The 26,167-nt window shown below is 37.7% G+C and overlaps 1 protein-coding gene across 1 annotated transcript in view; it reads left to right on the forward strand.

Annotated features, from left to right (window-relative positions):
* LOC107581615 (protein diaphanous homolog 3-like) overlaps positions 1-24,642 on the forward strand; it is a 344,565-nt gene extending 319,923 nt beyond the window's left edge. The window contains exon 25 of the mRNA XM_016267247.1: positions 23,260-24,642. Coding sequence (XP_016122733.1) covers positions 23,260-23,495 — 236 coding nt within the window. The 3' untranslated portion in view covers positions 23,496-24,642. The remainder of the gene's footprint in view (positions 1-23,259) is intronic.
* Positions 24,643-26,167: the final 1,525 nt, after the last annotated feature.

The following is a 26,167-nucleotide window of genomic DNA, read 5'->3' on the forward strand; positions in this document are numbered from 1 at the left end:
GGGATTGGGATTGGAATTTGGAAAAAAATAAAACCGATTTCATAGGGCCCTATAGATAGAACAGATGGATAGACAGATTGATGGATTTATAGATAGATTAGATAGATCTATCTGAAACGGAGCAAATTCTTTCATTCTGAATTTCCAACTCTTCTCAGTACAAATGTGTCTAACCTGTTGTGTACATTTCATTTGCCATAAAATCATTGATCAGCTTTCTAGATCAGCTTTTGGGGGAAAGGCAAAACAAACAAAAAAAACAGGTCTTTTGAGAACAATGAGCATCTTGCAGCTCTGAGGCCTTCATGCATGCTGCTCTAGAACTCATCTGTGTTTTTATTGCATTGAAGCTTATGAAAGCCTCCATTAAAGCCTGTTCAGTCCAGACAGACAACAGCCCTAGTGCTCTAGTGGATCTTCTGTCTACTCAAGGGCTTGAAACACACCTGTCTTTGTCTGATCTCTCACTCCCTGTCTTGTTAAAGAGGATATTTAAATGTGACTGTGGGTTCAATTAGTATTCCACCTCACATTGGATTTTAATTTGACATGGCTGGCATTCATCAGAACACTCTGTAATGACCATACAAACTTAATTAGGCTAATAATCAGGAGGCCCACTCAGACCTCGATCCCCCCATGAGTTGTGGTGGTCTGCTCCAGGCTGCATCTCCTCATCTCCTGATGAAGGCACTGAGGCCAATTGACCTCTGTGAACATTCAGATGAATTGTCTCCCCTCTTTCTCACTTCACTCTCCTCCTCTTCTTGCGCTTTCAGCCATTTTAGATATTTGGAAGCCTTTCCGTAGCAGTACACTCACAGGAGTGTGTGTATGTGTGTGTCGTACTTTCTGCCTGTTCAAATTCTTGCGCTGAGATTTTAATGAATGAGAGACGTTGTTTGGGGTGTGTTTGGGTTGGATAGTAGGGGTTTGCAGAGTAAACAACAGCGGCACAGAGTTTGGAACAGAAGCTTGACACCTCAGTGTTATTTTGTGAATTTTAAACCCAGTTCTCGCTTCAACACCTCATAAGCGCTGAGCAAATCTTTCATGCTTATAAAACATACTGTAACACTTACACAGTCACACATTTACCCTGCAGCATAAAAACACCAGCACTGTAATACACACTTTTACTTGAACTCACAGTAACAGTATACAGCAATCGACACTAAAACTATTCACAGTCACACTGAGCATCAGTTTTGTGTGTGTGTGTGTGTGTGTGTGTGTGTGTGTTTTTGGTCAGTCTCTAAACAAAATTGATACACACTCTTGCCATTGACATGCTCTAATGCACAACAGAATATTACAGCATTTTCTTGCAATACACATATACTCCACCATTCAAAAGTTTGGGGTCAATGTTAATGTGCAGTATTTGAAAGAAGATCACCATGCACCCTATGCTAATTAAGACTGCATTTATTTGATAAAAATAAAAATGTTAATATTTTGAAATATGATTACAGTTAAATTATTCTTTTGAATAAAGAGAAGCTGAATAGAAATATTATAGTAAAAAGTTTGTGAGAGATTGTGTGTGTGTGTAGATAGAGACAGAGATTTATTCTTATTATAATTATCATATTTTAGTTATAAAACATTATACTTATAATTCGTTAGCAAATTAACAGCAGTACTTAAGAATTAGTCAGATTGTGTATATGCATTATAAAGCTTAGATGCTAAGATTATAAATGATTTATTTTGTGTCAAGTTAATATTTTTAAAGTATTTATTTCTAGTGGTCGGCCGATATTTGGCATTTTTTAAATATCGGCATCGGCCGATAAGTTTTCCTGTTTGGCCGATGCGTTCGAGGCGGGATTTTATTTTAACGGCGCGACTGTCTTTTATTTTGACGGCATTGACAGCGGCATGCCTGAGCACTAGTGATGGGAAGTTCGGTTGTTTTCCGCAAACCGGTTCTTTCGGACAGTTCGATTCAATAAACCGGTTGAAAAAAACGGTTCACCGGTTCTTTTACGCTCGACGTAATGACGTCATTGGCGATGATGTAATGGCGTCAAGTCTATCGCGGGCTTAACACATTCAAATATAAAGTCAGTAATCATAACATCAGTCAATTAAAACATCTTTATAATCTTATATATTTCTTACAATTTGGATTTTTTTTATCTAAAGCATCAACACATATACAGGCAGTGATCTGCAAACTAGGATGTTTTACAGTTATGACGTCAATAAATTAGTCTTCATCAGCGCAGAAACTATGCTCCACTTACTATGTATAATCCATTACGGTTTATTTGAAAAAATATGATTCCCAAATCCCAATGCACACAAACTTCCCATAATACTGAGTGCCCTGTTGTTTACACTGTTTACTTCCTTTTTTTTATTATATTTTTTATTATATTTTTTATTAAATATTTATTTATTTGTGAAAAATACTTTGTCATCTAAAGTATAAGTATGTTTATTTAACACATTTACTTTTTAATTCATTTTCAAATGATTTCAAATTTCTTAAACATTAATTAAAATAAATAAAATTATATCGGCCACCCTGCTTTCCAAGATATCGGCATCGGCTGTCAAAAAAACCAATATCGGTCTACCACTAATTATTTCCCAGGTGAAAGGGTTATAATGCAAAAAGCACAATTATTGTACTACAAGTGATTGAATGTCTCCCCAGAAATTTAATTTCAGTTTCATATATTTTCACACAGTGTGAATAGGCTTTAACAATACTAATGACTTTAAAATTCACAATACCACTAATTATTTCCCAGGTGAAAGGGTTATAATGCAAAAAGCACAATTATTGTAATATCTGAAACAAGTGGTTGAATGTCTCCCCAGAAATTTAATTTCAGTTTCATATATTTTCACACAGTGTGAATAGGCTTTAACAATACTAATGACTTTAAAATTCACAACTTTAAAATAACACAAAAACATATACAGTACTTCTTATTTAGATAGAAACAGTAATAACTGCAAGGAAACAAATCTCTTCTTACATCACACAGTAACTTCCACCAAGGAAGTTTAACTTAGAGTAAACACAGCAAGTCACTCTTACACTATAATCACTATTGCCATTATTTTGCAAATGAGTCTATTCCTGATATAGAGGAAAAGAGGGAAACAGTTGCCACAGACTGCTCCAAGGGCACATTTGTTTACTTGCTGGTGTTGTCTTTTGTTCGTGCAAGTCTTTATGAATTTGGTAGTGGGCTGGTAATTGCAGGTAGGGCACTGCAGGGGGCCGTACAGCTCGCTGTGAGGCACGAAAACCCTGTTGCTCTACAGCAGTGGTTCTCAAACCTGTCTTGGAGTACCCCCAGCCCTGCACATTTTGTATGTCTCCCTCATCTATCACACCTGATTCAACTCATCAGCTCATTAGTGGAGACTGCAAGACCTGAAGTGGGTGTGTCAGATATAGGGAGACATACAAAGTATGCAGTGCTGGGGGTACTTCATTGAGAGGTTTGAAAACCACTGCTCTACAGCAAATTGTGTGTAAAACAATCTCTGAACGTGTAAACAGAGTCTAAAACTTACTTTTTGCCACACCTGCCAATGGGCGGTGACGTGATAAACATTTACCGGCCATGAAACTCTTTTTGCAAAAATAGGCAGTTATTACTACTACAATGACTAAACATATTTACAATGTTTTTAATTGGTCCTTTAGCTACTTTACTTTCAAGAAAAAAACAAACAGATTTATTGATTTATTAATCAATGTTCTTTAACGTTTTTTTTCTTTCTTTTTTTTTTTTTTTGTCTGTCCCTTAAAAATTAATTGTTGAGATTCTTGTCCTTTGCATGTTTTCGAATGCCAACCGAGAAGTCCATCGTGTTACGAATGTTTCACACATTTTCCATTTGCAGTACTTATGTTGTGCGCATTTTTTTTCCACACCCACTTTACCGGATTTGAGCGTTCACACTGTACACGGTTGTGGTCCGGCAGTGCGTTCCAGGAGCGGTGCATCTGCAGCAGTGCAGCGATCGTTTTCCGCACCGAGTCTATTTTTGCTGTGCTGCACGTGCTGAATTAAAGTGGCATGGAAATGTAGTAGTTTCACAATAAATATAATTAAAGTCTACTGTGTTTCACAGTAAACACTTGACTTTTTAGCTAAGTTTAAAACAAGGAATAGTGCACTTTTAGATAAACGGCAACATAATGCACTTGTGGAGGTAGAAAAACAAAGTTTTTTAAGATTGCTTGTATTAAAGATTTAAATGCAAAAGAAAAGGCACGAGAGCCCACTGTTTCTTTCATTGGTAAGTTTTAATTTAAAATGATAAAACGTAATAAATGTAGGCTATATGCTAGGGATGCACGATATATCGGCCACCATATCGGTATCGGCCCATATCGGCTCATTTTTTCTGTTATCGGTATCGGCCTGATAAGAAAATTTGGCCGATATCTTAAAGCCGATAAATAATGCATTATTTCCTTCAGAGACACTTCAGATGCGCGCTGTTCGTTTGCAGCCTTTTGTGCAATTGTACATTGTAATATTGTGTTTATTTGATGTATATCTGATTTATCTCATATAGAATACGTTTGGTTAAGTTAAAAGAGCGCTTCAGTTTACCAGTGATCATCTTTAGCTCAGCACACGCAGCCCAAACAGCAGTGCACAACATTAATAACTATGATTGGGAATGTCGTGTATATAACATTCTAATGAGAACATTATTATAATAAAACGTTGTGAATTCTTTGGGTTTAGTTGCCGTGTTTCAGCGCGTTGTTATGGGAAGAGCGCATCCACAACAGGATCACACATTCTGACTATAGCATGCAATAACTGCGTCATTTGTCATTTCATATATAAGTTGTAATATTATGTTTATGTTGTATTAATATTAATCTCAGGATGCATTTCCTTGAGTTAAATAAGCTGCCAGCAAAACGCTTCAGTTTACCGTGTTCATTCAGCTCTTCAGCTTCAGCTTGAGCTGCAGCTCAATGGCTGCTATTTAAAACAGTGGTATTAATTTGTTACTTTTTCAAAATCATTGATATATTATTAATAACAACAACCACTTGTATTTTTCTCTTATTATTTTCATCAACAATATGGTTTAGTAATTAAAATCATTTAATTATTGTCCGTGCAGAGGCTATTCCGTTTTATTGATCTATGGCGCATTCATTTTGATTCTTTACATGTGTAATGATGTCCAGTGACTTGTTTGCATTATTTCTGCATTATTTTATTTATTTGTAAGACTTTTTTATGACTAAATTTGGTAATGGGAGAGTAAAAATATTTTTAAAATGTACACCGTTCAAACTAGGCTGCTTATGTTGAAGTGTTTGGGATGTGGCTTTTAATGATGAGACCTTTTTTGTAATCAGGCTCTCAAAAAGTATATAACAATTTGGATATAGATTTATCGGCCAACATATCGGTTATCGGCTTTCAAAAATAAAGAATAATCGGTTATCGGTATCGGCCAAAATTTTCATATCGGTGCATCCCTACTATATGCTGTGGTTAAATTGCAAATCTAGAAGTCAAATGCATTGAATAATACATTGTTTATATTTAGAGTTTAAATGTGAATATGTCTACCCAATTGTATTACTGAACTGTGATAAAAGAGGATCACAATGCTGAAAAAGCATTTTCGGTAACAACGCTTGGATTTGAAATCAAAATAATGGATGCTGTGTTTGTGGTAAACAGCGGCGGATCAGGAGCGGACTGCAAAGGCATCCTGTGTGAAAGCACAATGAGTCCGTGCTGCTTCTGCTCCGCATACGTAAAGCACATGGACTGCATATGCACTGCAAGTGTGTGAAACAGGCATTAGTCGCAGTATCAAATACAAGCCAGTCTCGCTTTGATCCATTTTCAGTGAAACACAATCTCTCGCTAACGCCGAGAACCATCATGACTTTTTGGGCATAACCCCAGATATGTGTCGCTACATTCTCGGTTGTGAAGAATAAAGAAGGCAAATCTTCCGAAATAAGGCAGCAATATCTTCTCAGGTAAAAGTTTTTAGAACCGTGTCTAGGGACAATAGCCATCTCATTGCTCTGACCTTATCAGCCCGTTTGTATCGTATTATTTGATTCGCTCTTGTCGCTTATGACAAAACAGCTAATCACGATGATCTCATCTTCAGAAAATATAATTTTATTGGCTTACGTCAGAAACAGTGAATCTCTTTAAAAAACTGGCTGTTGTTCTCACTACATTGCATTGTTATACTTTGTGAAAGTTTTACCCGCCAACTGGCGACTGACACTGTTACATATACTCACCAATGCCAATTTTTACTCGCATTTGGTGCTTGGCGAGTGTTAATTATAGGCCCTGTGTGTAAATGAAAACACTTTTACTTTACACCAGTAGTATTCATTGCATGCCACCTTACTATTTCCCTTCTATCTATAACCAGTTTCGACCTTCCTTTGGAAATGAATTATGGTGCTAAAATCCTGTAGACCTATCTCTGTAGACGTGCTCACACAGAGGGCTTTTGTCTTCTTAGCCCTGATCAATGGATCTGCTCTTTGTTAAGTCAATAGTCCTTCAGGGCCACCAAGCGAGTCTCCAAATGACTGTACCTGAAAACACCCAATATGCACTGGTACAATTCAATTACTCCTGTTTCCCTGTTCTATGAGGTCAAGGGAAATGTTCACTCTCTCAATTGATTCAAATCAATAATTTCAATCTAATCTGCAGCCTGTCCTTGCCACCACAAGCCATTGCACTGTCTTTATGGATTATTGGTCCATCAGATACAAGCTTCTCTTTGTGTCCCATACATCATTAGCCTCCAGAGGACTTCTGAATATTTCTGCCGTACATTCACGTGGGATTTTAGAGAGCTGTGGGAACAAACCTGTTTTGATCCGGCTTTGTTTCATTGATGAAAAGCTAGTCAGAGGTCAACCACATTAGTCTAAGGTCGCTGATTGTGTTCATGCATCTCTCCGACGATGCTTTATCAATTAGAAGAGAGAGGACCATTTGTTCTGGTCCTCATTTATATGTGGAAGGAATTTATTTATTTCTATTTGAGATCTTCTGCTTAAAAACATTTTCTCCATCACAGCTCTCATCTTAATTGCAATTATTTAAACATGCCTCAAGAAGATGCATCATGCTGAGTGTGATGACTGCAATAATAAGCATTGATTATTGCGTGCATTGTTGCAACACAGCAAGTTTGAATATGTAAGAGTATAAAAGCTACTGCATAGGTAAAGTTTTTATTTTATTTGTTTATTTTTTATAACACTTTACAATAAGGTCCTGTTTGTTATGCATTAACTAACATGAACTAACAATTAGCAATATATTTATAAAGCATTGATTAACCTTTGATAATGTAAAACTATTCATTGTTTTTGTTAATTCAAGGAGCATTAATAAATAGCAAATACAAACATGTATTAGTAAATGTTGAAAGTAACATTGACTAAATTTAATGCCATATAAATATTATTTGTTTTTATGTATTTTGTGTGTGTGTGTGTGTGTGCCTCTGTGTCTATATATGAAATTGTACATATTTTAGTTTTAGCTGACCCAAGTTCAAGTAAATTAAAAGGTCATCAGAACAGTTTAAATATAATACTATTTTTATAGTGCTGTTTATGATCTCTCCTCAGCTCTTATATAAGATTATAGTCTGTCTCTCTCTGTCTTGGCAGAGGTTTCCGTAACGTTCTACAGAAGAAGGAGCTTATTGGTGCATGTCTTTTTAATTGCTCCGTCTTTGGCCAGGGGGGAGTGTAAAAATATACACACGTTCTCACACACCCACTCAGTGCACGTGTACACAAAAAACATGCACATCTCACCGGACAGTCATGCTTCAGTTAATTTGCATCTTTTTTTCTCTCTCTTCTCGTAACGGCTCATCTGTGACCTTCACCAAGGTCTTGCATTACATCTAATTGTGATGAGATGCTTGCCACAGTGGTCCAGGAGCTAAATTAACCATTAGTATTGCCCAGAAGACTCCCACCGCTGAACTGTTGTCTAGTATAATGATGTGTTGTTCACTACACCACTGTTACACATGAAAATGTGTGGCATGCAACTTTACCGCTCACTTGTTACCCTCTCTTGATACGAGGTCTGAAAGTGTTGGCAAATGCGTTAGTGTTTTTCTTTTTATGTGTGTGTGTGTGTGTGTGTGTGCGTGCAGTGGAAATGTGACTCAAACTGCTATAAATCGGTCCCTCTGTTTCAAATGTCAGGCTGCTTCATTATTAATCTCAGCATGTGGCGGACAGAAACGCAGCAGTAGGTCGTTTTTTGTTTGTTTATGAAGAATGTGCGAATAATGCTTTCGCATATTCTATTAAAGTCTGTTTTTACAGACGGTCCAGTTGAGAAATCACCAAACATGTCATCTTAAAAATCGCATTTTTATCAGACGCATCGTTGCGATCTAATTAAATAAGGAGGAATGTTTTCAGTGTGCTGTTTACGGCTTCACGCATGGGCAGAACCGTCAAGAGGGTTCTCTCGTTAAAAGGGCGAGCGTGCTGATTTTTCTCCTCCTGTTTGAAAGGGAAACGGCGAGAGAGACTATGTCAGAATGGCAATGAGAGTTGACCTTTCACGAATGCATGAGGCATCTGCTCTTATCTCCTACGCCAAAAGTCTCATTAGAGATTATGAGCTGAAACAATTCGCCTTCTTTTGCCTCCGTAGCCATTTGTTTAAGTTTAATTAAAAACATGTGACCTTCAACCTGCTTTTATACTGTCTGAATCGGGCTTCGTTTGTTTCTACTTGGGTTCTATTGACCGGAGCAGGATTAGGCAAGCTGATTTGATTAAATGTACCACAGCTGTTGACATTAGTGGCGTTATTATTGTTGTATTAGAGATACAAAAGGCAGCGCCACAGTTGGCCCGAATTCATAGAAGAACATTTAGCGCCCAAGGGTTAACGCACTGTTCAGAAAGGAGAATAATGAACCTTTGCATTGTGTAAATGTCAATCTCAGAAGAAAATAAAGCCCATATCCTTTTAAACAGACAGCAGAAGTGTTCCTTGTCTTAACCTTGTGTGATTGACAGATGTATTTTTATGACCATTAACTGTAAAGATTTATAATTACTCAATGGACAGTTGCTGCTTTAGCCCTGGTGAGGTAAGGGATTGAGGTTAGTCATCATATTAGTTCTCTCAGAAAAGGTGTCAGTTTGAAATTATACAAATTTGAAATATAATAATATACTGTATAATTATAATTACTTAGTAGGAGTGCAGTATCAGTAAAGTATATAAACAGCAATATCTCTTACAGGAAAATAGGAAATTCAATTTTCTCTTAACAAACCACTGCAAAATAGTGTCTGTGTGGCTAAATAGCTTCTCAAATAGTGGAGTGTTATGCTAGTAGTCCATTTGGATGAAAGTGATTGTTAAATGTAATATGTAAAAGTCAAACAATCAATTGTTTGTGGCCTGATTTTACAGGTTTTCTGTAGTCAGCCTCTATGGGAGGTGTTTAGATGAGGCCTGTGTGGAGAGCAGGCTAAGGAAAAGGAAGCATGTTCGAGTGGGGAGGAGACCGGGAGAGGAACATACGTTTTAGATGTGGACAGCCTGTTTACCAGAACGGCCCTGTCTGCTTGTTAAAGGATGCTCGAGAACCTGATGGAGCCGCCTGTAATATGATATGGCATATGAGATTTTATTTTTAGGACAGAGAAGCCTCCGTAAGAAAGGTTTATGGGGTTTTGAGTGGGTTGATCTTTTAAAATATTCAACTTCAATGAAATATGAAGCATGACTTGAGGCTGTTTTGAATTCATAAGTACGTTTCACGAGGTTGGATGTGCATATTGAGAGCTGTCGAAAGGCAGCTGAGAGAAAAGCCAGGCGACTTGAGGAGTTCGACTCAAAGCCCGGGGCGGAGCGGAGCGAACTTCAAAAAGTCATTTAAAACAATAGTTCCCTTTCATGGGAACTTCGAACTGCGTCCTCTAGGGGTCGCTATGGGGAACGCCTCGTCGTGACTCGTATCTGAAGCATACATTGAAAAAACACCAACTCGTTGGCCGGCGACAGCCATGACGTCACTACCGGTGCGACTACAGTATAAATCGGTGCCGGGAGCTACACATCGTTCTCTTCTTCGTCTTCATTGACTGTTCTGTTTGAAGCGTGCATTTTCAAGGAAAAAGTAAGAGCTATCTATTAATATTATGGCGAGCACTAGTAGAGCATTTAGAAGGTGTGTGCATCCGTGTCAGCGCTATTTGACACCAGAATCTCACCTGATCAGAATCCAAGGTTTTGCTGCAATGGATCTCAATATTGATTTCTAAAATGCAATTAAGACACGAGTGACTCTTCACTGAAATATTTTTGCCTCATTAATAAGCAACCGGCTGAGACTTATGGAAAACTAGTCTATATTCTGTAATGAGAAGAGAAGTTAATAGCAAACATCAGCTATCAATGAAGTGTTGGTCGTTGCCCACAGTCATTAGGCAGCGTTAGCCATTATCCGTGTGTGGAGGTGGTAATACATTACAGCAGAATCCGATCAATTACGACCACCCCTCCCATAAGTCCCATCTCGGTTAACTGACAGTTCACTGTCTGCACCCCTCCGCTCAATCCCCCTCTTCCTTCTCTCTCGCTCCGTCTGCAGCTCATCAGTCAGTCTACTCATTAACCTAAAGGACTTTGATGGGAGAAAAAGGGAGAGATAGAGAGAATGATGGAGAGAGGAAGCATCTAGGGAGAGAGAGCGCACAGACTGGACTAGGCCTGAATCAATAGTTCTTCATGACAACAGACAGGAGTAGGAGCCAGTGAGGAAGTGATAGAGGAAGAGAGTATGGGAAACAGGAGTTTTTTAATAAAATTACTGATTACTTTTTTTTTTATGAAAAAAAATTTTGTTTTTGAATTTTAGCAATGTTATGGTGTGTTCACACCAAACGCAAATTAAATTATTTGCACGAGTAGATTACATACAAAGTTAATGCAAAGAAACGAATAGAGGCGAATTCGCTCCAGGCAATGTGAATGACACGAAATGTGCAACTCATGTGCCTCAAAAATGTAAACTCAAGCAGAAAATTTGCATGATGCGTTCTCGTGCAAGCCAATCAGCAAAGAGCTTATTGACACGTCCAGTTGTATCAGAAAATGGAAGAGAGCATATTGTAGCCATCAAAGCACCCCGACATTTATGATAGATACGGGGAACATAGAAAACAATTAAAATCAGTTGTAGTGGTAGTTGTGTTTTATTAGCATGGCTACAGAGCTGCTATCAATAAAAAAAAAAAAATTCAGTGTATATGCAGTTGTAAAATGTAACACACTGTAACAAAGTTTGTAGATCGGGAAGGAGGAGGCGGGAACCGGCGAACATTTAAGACTTTCATAAAATAAACACACAAAACGAAAGCAGCAGCCCCTCGCGGACGACTGCCGCACACAAAACACGAAGTAAAGTCCAGGCCTGGTCCGCTCTCCTCTTTCACTGTCGTCACTCCTCCTTTTATCCTTCCGGAGCTCCTCCGTGGGACTCGAGACCGGTGAGTGGTGCAGGTGTTGCTCATTATCAATTACTCCACCGGAGTAAGCCACCAGCCCCCACTCGTCACACACACATTAATGCAGGATTAGTCCTAATACTCATCCGCCTCTGGATGGTGCTGTGATCCCAGACACATCGGCGTTTGGCTTTCCAGAGTATTTGGGACTTCCACAACGGGTACACCAGCATTGATCGCGGGATGTTTTTCGAGGCACTCACGTGAATATAAACATCACGTGATCAACGATGATGTCCCCTGATAGAGTAATCTAGAGCAAGTGACGCGATGTGCATTTTCGCTTCGCGTTTGGTGTATAGCTGAATAATGTCCTATAGTTAGAATGGATTATTTTAACTATAATTTAAGTATTTAATCGAGTCTACAAAAAACAGGCAGTTTATATTATGCCAGCAATTAAATAAGTAATAATAAATAATTCATAATTATTATTAAAAAGTAATAGTTATTCAATTACTGCTTATATTATCAGCAATTGCAATAGCAATTATCAGCAATTTATAGCGAATATAAATTATCAGCTTTATATTTTGTTTTATAGTTGTGTGTTTAAATTTATAAATGTTTATACATTTTTAAAAATCTTTTAAATTTGTTTTTAACTTTGGTCTAGTTAACTAAAATTATATGCCTTTTCAGTGCGAGTAAAGTATGTTAAAATTAATAAATATGGCATGACAAAATATTGACTAAGTGTGAAAAATGTTCTTTTGAAAACAAAAATGATGACTTAAAAAAAAAAAAAGATGAAAAACTAGGAATCACTGAAAGGGAGTTTGGGAATAGTGGAAAGATAGAGTGAGACAGTCGTAGACAGCGATGTAAATGAGGGTGGGCTGGATTGAATAATTACCCATCCCTGCAGCACCGTGCAGACAGACGTCCTGTAGCAGAAAATATTCTGGAAACTCATCAGGTTTGGCATTCAAATGAAGATTCCTTCTCTCTAATGACTTTAAACCCCAGCCCAACTTCCTGTTCTGCGGAGCTTCACAGAGACTGAATCTTTGCTAATTGTGCAGCTCTCCAGCCATTCGGCCTAGTTACCGTGAGCAGATTCACCGTGACAGATATATGTTACTTCCAATTAGAGGTACGTTTTCACCCACATGCATGTATCCGCACAAAAATGTTCATGAACTTTTGCATTGCAGTAGAGCAGCTCGTGAAGACAGCCCAGTCCTGATCTCAGCGAACTGTCTGTCTCACTTAGCGACTGTCAGGGGACACTCTGCTGTGTCTCATATCTGTCACTAAATCAGTTTCACACTGTCTTTCTAGCCAGCTTATGTCTGATAGTTTGTATCTGTGATGCCAACAGAGCGTATTCGACTGGGTTGACCAGAAGACACCTGGCCTTCACTTTGAGCTTTTGTTTCTGAAGGTGAAGATGAATTCAATAAAACTTTGAGAAGACAGACAGGGAACTTTTGTAGTAAACATTCATTTATCAGACACTTATGTCCTAAAATGGTTCCCAGGACACTTATTACTGGGGCAGTAGCCCTGGAGCATCCTGGGATTGTTTACTTCCCAAAGGTACAGTGGTGATAGCTAAAGGACTGCTTTTTATTGGGTTTGAACCATTTAGTTACTGGCCTCAATCTTTAAACACTATACAGTATGTTGGTGGACTCATCCAGGACCTTAAAGAGATTACCAGAACAGCATTTATTTTTGTAACATAAATGTCATTACTGTTACTTTTGATCTATTTAATACAGCCATGCTAATGAATAAACAAATTTATTTATTTATTTTTAAAAGTCTTGCTTTTAAACGGTAGAGAATACAGTATATAACTTATTTAGTCTCCAACATACTACTCATATATACAGTCTGCAATTATTGAGCTGTATATTTTGCATGTTTTTTATTTGTACACCTTTGAAAAATTTGAATGTTTGTTCAAAATGTTTTACATTTAATTAGACTTTGGTCTGGTCTGGACTTAAATGATATGTCTTTTCTCTGACAGTAAAATACATTAAAATTAATTATTATGGCATGACAAAATACTGACTGAATTTAAAGCACTCATTACATTCCAAATGTGTATGATTTTATTCTACAGAACACAAAAAGAAGATGTTTTGAAGAGTTTTGGTAAACAAACCATTTTGGTGTTTATTTCTAAAAATATCCTCTGTTCCACAGAAGGTCATACAGGTTTGGAACAACATAAGTTAGAATTAGCATTTTGGGGTAAACTGTGCCTTTAAGACCGATAAATCACATTTTAATCAAATCACTGCATGAAATGTAAAGTCCACCTGAAGCAATGAGGCAACAAGAGTGATGTTCTAGTCATATTAAGCGATCAAAATGGTCGCGGTGGTCTCAGGTCATTAGCTGCCATGTAGCAGTGATTAGGACAGGAATGTGAGAGAGTGGCCTGTATAGAGCGACCATCTGTGTCCTTACACTGGGGTTTAGATCACACACACACACACACACACCAATCCATTGATCAACACTTCTCTGGGTCTGATCCTCCTGATTCCCCCCAAATGCTTGTGTTTGTTGTGCTTGTCAGGGAGGATCTAGTATTTTGTTTGCATCCGGCCAGGTGCTGTCCCACCAATTTCTGTTTTCTTGTAAACCTTTTGTTTCGGTAAGACACAGTAATGTTCAATTAGTCATATGACTGGGTCAGACTCACACTGCAGGGCATAAGTTCCCCAAATACATCCCCCTCTCTTTTTGCTGAACGTTGTGTTCTCGGATTGAATCGTTTGTTCGTTTATCCTGCATCTTTGAGGCTGGGTTTGTCTGTCTATAATGGCACTTTTCCACTGCGTGCTACGACTCGGCTCGGCATGACTCAGTACGGTACGCTACCGCACGGCACGGCTCGGTTTGCGTTTCCATTGCAGTTCAGTACTGCTTTAGAATGGGCGGGATTATTCACATGTCGTTTATAGTTGCGCCGCCTCTATTGCCGCGACTCCTGAAAAACTTTTTCATTCCGCGTCGCCCCATCAAGCTCTTGCTGGATCCGCTCCTCTGCTATCAACGAGAGAAACGTCTGTATTTCCTCAACAGACAGCAAAACAGCCACTTTTTGGTTGTTAAAAAAGGTGCGCTCGTTCAAAACAGTTGCGTTCGATCCTTCGCTGGCTGTGCTGATTTAAATCTAGCCGTTCTGTTGTGTTTGTGTCGCAAGTTCAGTGACGCAGGTAGTGACGATTCTCTCCGGCCAATCCGTGATCAGCAGAGTTTACACGTCACGTTTTGGTAACGGTACGGTTCACTTGGAACCTCAACCGAGGTGGTACTAAAAAAAGTACCAGGTACTGTACCCAGTGAAAAACCCCCCAAAAGTGAACCGTACTGAGCCGTACCATGCAGTGGAAAAGCGCCATTATTGGTCTTGTGCTGGTTTGTTTGGTCAGACGACTGCTAGTTAGAGCGTGTATGTTAAAGTAAATTACATAAGAGCGTATGTGCGCAAACACGTGTGTGAATCACAAATTGTGACCTTCCTGTGACCTGAAATAGCTGAATTGCTCTCATGTACCTACATTCTGTATGCTGTGTAGTGTTTAGCTCTTTTAACCACTAATGTTGTTCAAAATGCCATACTGATTATTTTGTCAGCATCAAAGATCTCTCTAGAGTCTCTCTGATGCTGAGATACAGATGTTTCATCTCAAAATCATGAAACAGCACAACATGCATCTCTCTCTCTGTCTCTCATTCTGTTTCTCCCCCCTTATCCCCTAAACAAATATAATTTGGTGACATTCTCTGCTCTCCCCGGGTTCAAGTAAGCATTAAGCCGTTTTCATTTGTAATTAATTTTTGTGAGGCACTGAATGCTGTGGGATTACAAATCCCCACTGCTGCTCTTTGTTAAATACTCTGATTATTCAATACAACTGCTGCACAGAGAGAGAGAGAAAGAGAGCGTTTATACAGGTATTCACTCTAGAGTTGGAGTTCAGATTACACCCAGACTTAGACCCCTTTAAGGCCTAGATTTAAACCTCAAGACCCATATCTGTCAGTCTAAGAACCATGCTGGGTAAATGCAGAATTAATGAGCAACGCAATCAAAGACTGTATGGACCCTATATCAGACAGGTTCATCAGACAGTGCTGGAGACTGAACATTTGTCATTTCAAAACTGTATGGCTTTTTTTTTTGTGGAATTTAAAAGATTGTCTTTTTTGTCCATACAATGGAGGAAAGGGTCACCTACAGTTCAGAATGTCTTTTGTGTTCCACAGAAGAGAGACATGCATGTTTGGAATGGCTTAAGGATGAGTAAATAATGGCATAATTTTCATTTTTCTTTTTACAAAAATGATCCATTATTCACCCTCTTATGGCTTGCTTTCTTCGACATAAGAAGACATTTTGAAGATTGTGTCAGCTGTTTTCATTCATTCATTGAAATTCAGTAAGGTCCAGAACCTTCAAACCCCCAAAAATGACATAAGGCTTGCATGAAATTGAGAGTTGACTGCTGTATCATGTGTTTTCTGAAGCAACATGATCAATTTGTATGATACCCAAGTTAAAATTGAAACCATTTTTCATGTAAATATATACTGACATTGAATATGGTGACACAAACTTCATGATACTTGGTCGTGATGTGCAAAAATCAATGACGTTTTAACTGATGTTGAGCTTGGTTGAAATATTCAACATTAAAGTTTGTTGAAGTATGTTGTGTTCTGCAGATAAAAGTAAGTCATACAAGTTTGGAACAACATGAGTTTGAATAAATTATATCTGATTTAGAATTTTTGGGTGCATTATTCATCCAGAAGTGGTTGAGGTGATTGCTACTTTGGCAAGCTGGTCTTTTCTTTGGCCAAAACCTGAAAACCAAGATCCAGACCCAAGCCACATTTGTGTGATCTCAATACCTCAAGATCTCTGATACACAAATGCATGCAAATGCACCCACACAAAGGCACATAAAACACAAAGAGATGCACACGCAACATAGACAGTGTCTTCGGAGAAGAAGGGAACCTCTGAATTATGCTGTTTAAGCATGAATCATTGCTTATTCTCTTTTTCCGGATCAGTGTTCACACTCGCTGATCCCAGAACAACACATGGACCAGCTTTGATATGCATGACTCTTCTTGGGTTCAGGGGTTACGCTACTACTTCAGCTTTGCAGTTAGAAGGTCACAGCTTCTCTGGAACCTCCTCTCCTCCTCCTTTTTATCTTTGTAATATTAATTGCCTTCCCACTGTCATAAATGTCAGACAAAGACCATTGAAACCCATAAAAACATGCTTTGCCTGTGGCACCAGTGGGTGGCTGTTGGGTGCCCGGTGGATGAGGCATGTCTCTGCTGATATGCTTAATTACTGCTTAACTTACGTAGGCATAAGGTATAATGTGCAGGTCATCGCTCTCTGAGTCCTTCAGTCAGACAAAGAGGGACATTAGAGCATCATGGGCTCTGAATTACAGCCCTCTTTATCAGTCAGGGCTCCCCTCATCATTTGAGAGCCACTGCATCAAGTACGCACACACAGTCTCTGGTAGTCTGACATTGTTTGCCATTTGCGCAGAACCAAACCCATATTCTGTCGCCCAGGGTTCCCTGTTATTCATGTGGCAGCCCATAATCACGCCCCTGTGCACCGTAAGGCATCAATTAAGGCATTATTTATTACCAGTAGTTCTGGTCTAATTCACCCGCTCAGAATTAGCTCTGATTTCCCTTGACCTTGTCCACATGTGCCATCTCCCCTTTTTCCACCTAAATGTGGATAAACGAGTGTGCGCAGAGTCCAAACGAGAGAGGGCCAGTAGGACAGCCCGATCATTAAGCTAAATTTAGTCATCAAACTGTAGTGTTATGTCAGCTTATGTTGCTGCTATAATTCACAGCAGGCCAGTTTATTGTTCTATGCATTTTCCATAGAAAAACTACGTCCTCTGGACTTAAAATAGAACTTCTCTGGGGGGGGATAAGACATTTCTTATCGTTATCAGTGGTGAAAACAGTTGTGCTGCTTAATATTTTTTCGGAACGTTTAAAAGAACAACATTTATTTGAAAAACAAAATGTTTCTGTTTTATTGTGAAAGTTACTGAAACTTTATGTAAATATGAGTTCTACTTGGTTTGTATATAAATATATATACAGTGCCGTTCAAAAGTTTGGGATTAGTAAGATTTTTAAAGTTTCTTACACTCATCAAGGTTACATTTATTTGATCAAAAATGTATTTTGTGAAATATTATTGCAATTTAAAATGTATTCCTGTGAAGCAAAGCTGAATTTAAACATCATTGAACATCATTACTCCAGTGTCACATGATCCTTCAGAAATCATTCATATATGCTGATTTATAATCAATGTTGGAAACAGTTAATATTAATATTTTTGGGGGACCTGTGATACTTTTTTCAGGATTCTTTGATAAATAAAAAGTTAAAAAGGACAGTGTTTATTCAAAATATACATTTTGTGTTACAATATACACTACAATTCAAAAGTTTGGGGTCAGTAAATATTTTTCTTACTTTTTTTTAAAGAAATTAATACTTTTATTCAGCAAGGATGTGTTAAATGGATAAAAAGGACTGATGATAAGGACTTATATTGTTAGAAAATATTCTATTTTGAATAAATGCTGTTATTTTTATCTTTTTATTCATCAAAGAATCAACTAAATAAGTGTCATAGGTTCCAAAAAAAATATTAAGCAGCACAACAGTTTCAAAGCTGATAATAAATCAGCATATTATAATTATTTCTGAAGGATCATGTGACACTGAAGACTGCAGTAATGGCTGATGAAAATTCAGTGCTGTGTCACAGAAATAATTTTTATTTTAAAGTATATTAAAATAGGAAACCAGTGTTAGAAATTGCAATAATATTTCACAATATTACTGTTTTTTTCTGTATTTTTGATCATATAAATACAGCCTTGACGAGCATAAGAGACTCCATTAAAATAAAAAAAACAGAAATCTAACTGATCCCAGACTTTTGAATGGCAATGCACATCACATGATTCTTCAGAAATCATTCTAATATGCTGATGTATGTTTTGTATTTATAGCCCTGAAACACACCCCGACAGCACAAAGTCCCGTCAAAGGAGTATCAGTAGCATGACCTTGTTTCTCCCACTGAGAAAAGTCACATTCATTTCCATGCATGTGACTTCAGCTATTCACCAGGTGCCATTTCCAGCCTTACTAATGCTAGGGTGCAGTCAGACGGATGGTATAATCATTCCTAATACTTCTATAGATTGCATGGCGCACCGTGCGGAATGCAGAGAAGGAAATTATGTGTCACAGATTGCATTGTGCGGAGCCACTAAAGTCCCGATTGGTGCAAGACAGGCTCCATTGCAACTAATCGGACGCCTGTCTGCATTCAAGCTCGTTAGGTTGATCAAGTGCCCTCATCCGCTGTCACGTTTCGACGAGTCTCCTGCCAAACTTCAGGCGAAGAGTGAGGGAAAGAAAGCAGGAAAGCGAAGAGATGAAAAGAAAGTGAGCTTCTCAGCGGCCCCCAGTGAAAATGCAAATTGAGCAAATGATCTCTAAAGTCAGAAACTGGTATTTCAGCCCTGTTCTATTTGAAGAGAGGAATGAGAGTGTCTCTTTCTGATGGCACAGTCTGGACGTGAGCGAGTTTTTATGAGCCTAACTGTGGAGGAACTAACTGTGTACTGATGAAAGGAACGTGGCATTCAGATTTTTACAGCAGTGTGTGTTTGCTTCACAGGCGCTTGAGGGAAGCTGAAAGGATGGACAGATTTGAATGTTTTTGTAATAAAAATTGAAAGTTTTTAGAATTATTGGCCAGAGATAAATGATTCAAATGGTGATCTTTTTAAGTTGACTGTTGCATTTAAAGTCTGGCTTACAGAATGCATGCAGTAGCATATTAAAAGGAGTACTTCACCCAAACATAAAACTCATTGTTTATATGCAATCAATATGTCATCTATAAATATAGAGATATATGTATCGATATCTAGCGGAACTTTAGCATAAACTGATTACATATAGGTTTACAAAAATATTGAGGTTTTTTTATATATATGTATTTGCAATTTTTATTTAATTTTGGTTTTATACTTGGTAAAATATAATGAGCGAAAAGTTTATTTTTTTAAATATTTTTTTTTAAGATCCATAACCTTATTGAAAAGACCTGTATTAGATAGAACATGACTGTCACTGCTGCTTACACTTTGTCTCTGTAGTACCACATCCTGCTTCTATTTTTTCTGCCTCTTTCTCTCACTCCTTGTAAAAAGTTTAGAAAAATCTTGGCAAAAAACAGAACCTATCAGAAGTCATGTCTCGTTGTCGTGTCTCCGCCGTAGCTTGTGTTTTATTACTCATTAAGACACACAGACATCATCCTCACACTAATGAGAGACAAGCAGCCTCTCCATATCAACAGGGTCAGTTTGAGCGAGAAAGGTAGAAGATGATAAAGAAATGAAGCAGTATGGAGCCAAATAGAGTCATGTAGAGAAAAAGAAAGATTATTTTAAGAATGGGAAACAGCAAATGGGACGAGCAGGAAATGAAGGCAAAAGAGGATGAGCCAAAGAGACTAATGAAAGTGGCCTGAAGCATAGGGCAGAGAGCGGCACACAGAGACAAACGAGTGCACATTCTCTCAAAGCAGTAATGAGAGCGCAGAGAAATCACTACCACACACACTCCAGCATGGCTCACCACTCACTCCTATACCGTACATTACAGCCAACATTCATCTCAAACCTCTCATTTGCTCTGGATGACACAATGGGCTGCATCCTGTCCTATCCATGCTCAAAATCATAGACCTTCACACATTGCTTAGATAGGATATGAGATTGTTTACTATATAACACATTTTAAAAAGGTCAACACACATGATAGCATTCACACAGCATTAATCCTTACAGTTCTTGACTTATAAATATCATGCATAACCTATAGCTTCTAAATACAAGGCTAATATTACTATAATTGTTCATACACTACAGGTCAAAAATTTAGTCATTTAAGGATTTTTTTAAAAAGCAATTCTTTAATTCAGCAATGATGCATTAAATTGATCAAAAGTGACATTTATTTTGTTAGTAAAGATTTATTTTTCAAATAAATGTAGTTTTTAAACTTTCTATTCATTAAAGAATCATGGGGGGGGGGGTGTGCAACATAAGAAATTTAAGAAAATCTGAAGAAATTGATTGATCGTAAGAAATATTTCTTGAGCACCAAATCATATTAGAATGATTTCTTAAGGATCATGTGACATTGAAGACTGGAGTAATGGCAGCAGAAAATTCAACTTTGCCATATTCAATATAAATATATTGTTTTAAAATATTTAATATATTAAATTGTATTAATATTTTACAATATTACTATTTTTACTATATTTTTAATCAAATAAATGCAGCCTGGGTGAACATACTGTAAGAGACTGTAAGAGTAATTTTTATTTTTTTACTTTAGACTTTTGAACGGTAGTGTGCTTTTTCCCGAAATTAGACTTTTGTTTTCCATCAAAACAGTAAACATTAAAATGGGCCAAAATATCCCTTAGACCTGCATTGAAGAATGCACAATACTGTGTATAGAGACCTGAATATCATATCTGTGAGTAGACTTTTTTTTCTTGGGCCAAAGACATCACTTTGCAATTTGAAAGAAACGTCCTGGCAAGCACTTAACAACAGCCTAGCATCATGGACAAGAAGGCACTACTCTTAAGATAATGCAAAAATCTAGTTTTCTTTTGTTATCATGGTCTTATAGCATGATAAAGATGATTCAATGTGTTGAATGTCTGCATCTCTGCCTAAATTTGCAGCTTAGACCTAGAAACTATTATGAGGAGATACAAAAACAGCTCCAGTTGTTTATTTTCAGTGGGGCATTTGTTTGAGGACCGTCATGTCTGTGGGCTCCTTTATTGCGGTATTTTTGCTTAGCTGTTATCGCTGGCTCGTTTCTTTCCTCCCTTTCTTTCTCTCTCTCTCTCATTCTCCATCCTTTCTTGTTTGTAGAGATTGTCCTTGTTTAAAGCACTCATACATCACTCTCCCTTGCTCCTGTGCTGAAGTGAATGAGTGTGCTTTGCACCTTAGTGAGGCTCTGTTTGTAATGCTGGAGCTTTTTTTTGTTTGTTTTTTTGCTGCGTGGCTGTAATATGTTCTGTCATGAGAGATTCGAGACTGGTGCAGTAATCGTTGCTGATATGATGATAAAACCGCTCAGTCCAGGACCAACCAGGAACACTTGTAGCTTCTCAGCCATACTGCTCCATACAGCATTCATACAGGTCAAGGCAAGGTCAGATGAATATGGAAATGATTTTCTCTTTGCTTTTGTTCATATTTATTAATTTGCTTGTTTTTTTCCCTCTGCATCTCTCCATCCATATACCACTCTTATTCCTGTGTTTGTAAATGGGGGGTCCAAAGCTAAAGTGGAAAAAAAATTAAAGTTTCCACTTCAGAGTTTTAATAAATAAATAAATAAAACAATAATAATAATAATAATATAAAAAAAACTGAAAAGATAATTAACATTTATTTCTCATAATTGTGATTTTATCTTACATTTGCCACTACATTTATCACTTGCATTTGTGACTTTATATCTCACAATGTGACTTTTTCAAATTAGTATTTATTATTACAATTGTATTATTATTTATGATAATACTTTAATATTGGGACCGATTTTCACTCTTAACTAAAGCACATATTCTGCATGACCTTATTCTACATCCCAAATCTTACCCAAACTTAACAACTACCTTACTAACGATTAATCACTATTAACTATTACGCAGCAAATTAGGAGTTTGAGGCAAAAGTAATAGTTAATAGTTTAATAGTGAGAACTGTATCTTAAAATAAAGTGTGACCTCATTTATATTTATCTTATTTTGTGTTTTACAAAATCGCAAATGTGAGAAATAATATTGGACAATTCTGACTTTGTGTCTCATAATTGCTCATTTTATTTTTGGAAACAGGCTTCCAGTGAGGCCGTATTTGATCAATTTTCACTTTAAAATCAAAGTTTTAAGATTTTTCAAACAAAGAAAACTATTAATAATAACTGAATAAGATTCTGCATTATTTGTAGGTAACTAATCTAAAGGTGCCTGCCATTAGTCTTATTTTTTATATAATTTACGGTCAAATTGTTATGCTGATCATTTATAATTTATCATTTAAAATGTCTTAAATCAAAGCATTTTTGCTTGTGGTTTCAGACTTTTGAACTCCTCTCACAGTCTGGATGGCGGTAAGCGTGAGTAAGAGAAGGACGGTCAGAGGTTGCATCAGTCTGATCAGGTAGATGTGCTGAGGTAGTGAAGCAGTGCAGAGCATTAAGTCAGTATGACGGCTTCCCACAAGCCCCTGCGCCACATCACAGATCAGAGATTTAGTGCTGGAAAGGCTAGAAGAACAGCAGTGGCAATAAAAAGGGTGAGAGGTGACTATACTGAGGTGAGCGAGCGTCTACGTGTTCGCCTCTTTCATTTTTATCATGTTGTCATGCTGTCGGCTGCATCGCTCTCCATCTTCTTCTCTCATTTCTTTGATGACTTTAGTGCCGGCACGACCTGTCCTCAAAGAGCTGCTAACTTTTATAAACATTTTCATGAGAACCTGTTTTTTTTTCCTCCCCATCTCTCTCCCTCCCTCCCATCTCTCCTGCAGAAAACATGAAGGCACCTCTGCAAAGGTCACGGTCGCGGCAGAATATCAATTTCAACTCGACACGAGCACCCACTGCCAAGGAGCCTCATTACGAGAGCGAACCCCATCCGTCTGCAGCCCACAGGCCGACCCACCGGGCCGAGAGAGAGAAGGAAAAAGAGCAAACTCCGACGCTTTGCTCATCCAATGGTGACACGGACGTGGAGGCCTTGCTCGCACGCCTGCGTGCCCTGTGATGACATCACCGCCTCTCGGGTTTGACCTCTGTAGTCACTTCGGTGACACAGACACAAAAAAGAAACACGAAGCTCGCAGTCACCTTTTGCTAATAAATGCCGGCGGGTTGCGCACATACGCGCATAGGAAAAGTCTTAACAATTAACCTTTCCCATCCGTCGTCTCTGCCCTTTTACCTCCAACAACAGACTTGTTGTCCACAGAAGTGCGAGTCATTGTGCTGGACGGGTCCAGGATGAAAACTCGTCGCTGTTTTGTATTAAGCAGCTAATTACCGGATGGTTTAGAGTGACCTTTGGGCCAACCACTTGTCTTTTTTTATGTCGTAAACAGACCAATTATTACTCTTTAAAGGCTTCACGCTGCTCTTTAAGGCACTCATACATGCGTATTTTCACATACATAGATGTTTGAGCGATAGCAGTTCAAATTTGTCAAAACAAAAATTAGCTTCTTTAATGACATAGCTATATCTTAAATGTTTATTATAAACATAAATCACTTTTTTCAGTGTGAATATTCTTTACCTTTGTTTGTATTCATGTATATGTAATCAAATTAATCCTAAAAACAGTTTTAATATGCATGGACATCTTTATACTTATGAGGAATTACTCACTGTTTTCTATTTTTGAGATAAAAAATAATGTATTAGATGGGTTTCGTCCCCCTCAAGAGAGACGGTACTATGCAAGAGCAGCGGTTCTGTATTAGGAGAGCCGCTGACAGCACATCCCTGAGTGCCAGGAGTATTTGTACTGCTTAGCAAACCTCACTGATATAATGCACACTTCTTCTCTGCACATTTGTTCTTGGATCTGCTGCTTTTCCAAATAATATTTCTCTTTTTTTTTTAGACATTTGATTTCTTTGGTTTCTTTTTGTGTTTGTCTGTCTTGTTGTGTGCAGGTGTTTTCTCGTTGTATAATTGGCATGTTTTCACATTCCTCCTCATGATGTTTTCTGTTCTGCTATTCCTGATGTGATTTTCCTCTTTACTGCTCTCAATCAGGCGTGACATCGGAATGCGATTACCTGTGAAATCACATCTCTTTCTCTCTCTTTCTCTCTCTTTCTGGACTTACTCCCATCACCTTTTTTGATTCTTTGAAACAACATTCCTGTTATTGGATAGACATTATTGCGGTGACATCTTTTGGTGAAATGTTTCAAATAAAATAAGGAAAAGAAAAACGATGCAGAGAACTCAGTCTTTTGTTTGGCTTCAAAACAGATGAATGTCAATTCTTTTCTTTTTTTAATTTCGTTCCACTTACTCTCTCAGTCAGTTCCCCTCATTAAAAGGGTGCATATGTTCTCGTGCATCCTCTCATTCATTCAGAAATCTTATTTTATGCACGGTTACCTGAGAGTCCTGGAGAGATGAAAGCCTCTGCTACCCACAATCACACCGTTATTGTATTGTAAATAATAATGAATGCTGTTTCCAAAGGTGTCTGTTCCAGTTTCATTAATCTACTTGAAATGGGGGAGGTGGGTTTGCCCCTTCACCACAGTAGGATGCTGGTGTTATTTGGGAATGCTGGTCGTTAAAAGAATGATAGCAGGTAACTTGCTGCCTATCACATTCTTAGCCAGCATCATGTGAATGACTGAAATTGGCAGCAACTGCACATGGAATTCAAATGCTTGTCATGTAAAGTACAGGGAAGCTATTAAATCAAAGAAAACATGACCCTGACAAATAAAATTAAATAATCATTTTAGTTTGATACTACTTTTAATCAGAAATATTTTGACATGTACTTTAAAATTTTAAGTAAATTTTATTCATCAAAGAATCCTGAAAAATGTATTAGTTTACACAGCAATATTAACCAACAAAACATTGATAATTATAAGAAGTATTTCTGGGTACCAAATCAGCATATTAGAGTGATTTCTGAAGGATCACGTGACACCAAAGACTGGAATAATGATGCTGAAAATTCAGCTTTGCATCACAGAAATAAATTACATTTTAAAATATATTAAATCATTATTTAAAACTACAATAATATTTTACAATGTTGCTGTTTTTACTGTATTTTTGATCAAATAAATGGAGCCTTAGTGAGCGTAAAATATCAAAGTAAATAATCTTGCCAACCCCAAACTGTAGTGTACATAAATGTATCCTAAAATATTGATCTTGAAATTTAAAAAAAAAAGGTTCACTTGCATGTTATTTGTCCGCTATCCACTAGTACTGCTGAATTACCTTAGAACAAGTTCCCTTAGCAGGCTGCATATTTTTACCTACATTTGGTCTTACATGCTTATGATGCACTCCAATGCTTTCCAGATAGTTTGCTCACTATCTTTTGCAACTGAGCTCAAGTATTTTTAAATTGCCCTAAGCCACAGTTCGGATTCACAAAATAGATCACATAAAAGATAACATCGCCCAACGATAAAATTGAATGAGTCTGAAAAGAGGCCATATTGCTATTCTTTGAAACCAATAACCCAGAAAACAACATAATTGACAATAATCTCCACACCAAATCTCCATTTAAATACCCTGTGTACATGCACCACACTTTGCAGGTTAAAAACAGACCCCACGGTTACCAGAGGATAAAAGCCCATCACAACAGCAGGCCACGTCAGTGTGGTCGAATAGCTCTTTGTGCCGAAATGAAATCATATCAGTTTGCATCCATGTCCT

Source organism: Sinocyclocheilus grahami, unplaced genomic scaffold (genome assembly GCF_001515645.1).
Source record: "Sinocyclocheilus grahami isolate Dianchi unplaced genomic scaffold, SAMN03320097.WGS_v1.1 scaffold3.1, whole genome shotgun sequence".
NCBI lineage: Eukaryota > Metazoa > Chordata > Actinopteri > Cypriniformes > Cyprinidae > Sinocyclocheilus > Sinocyclocheilus grahami.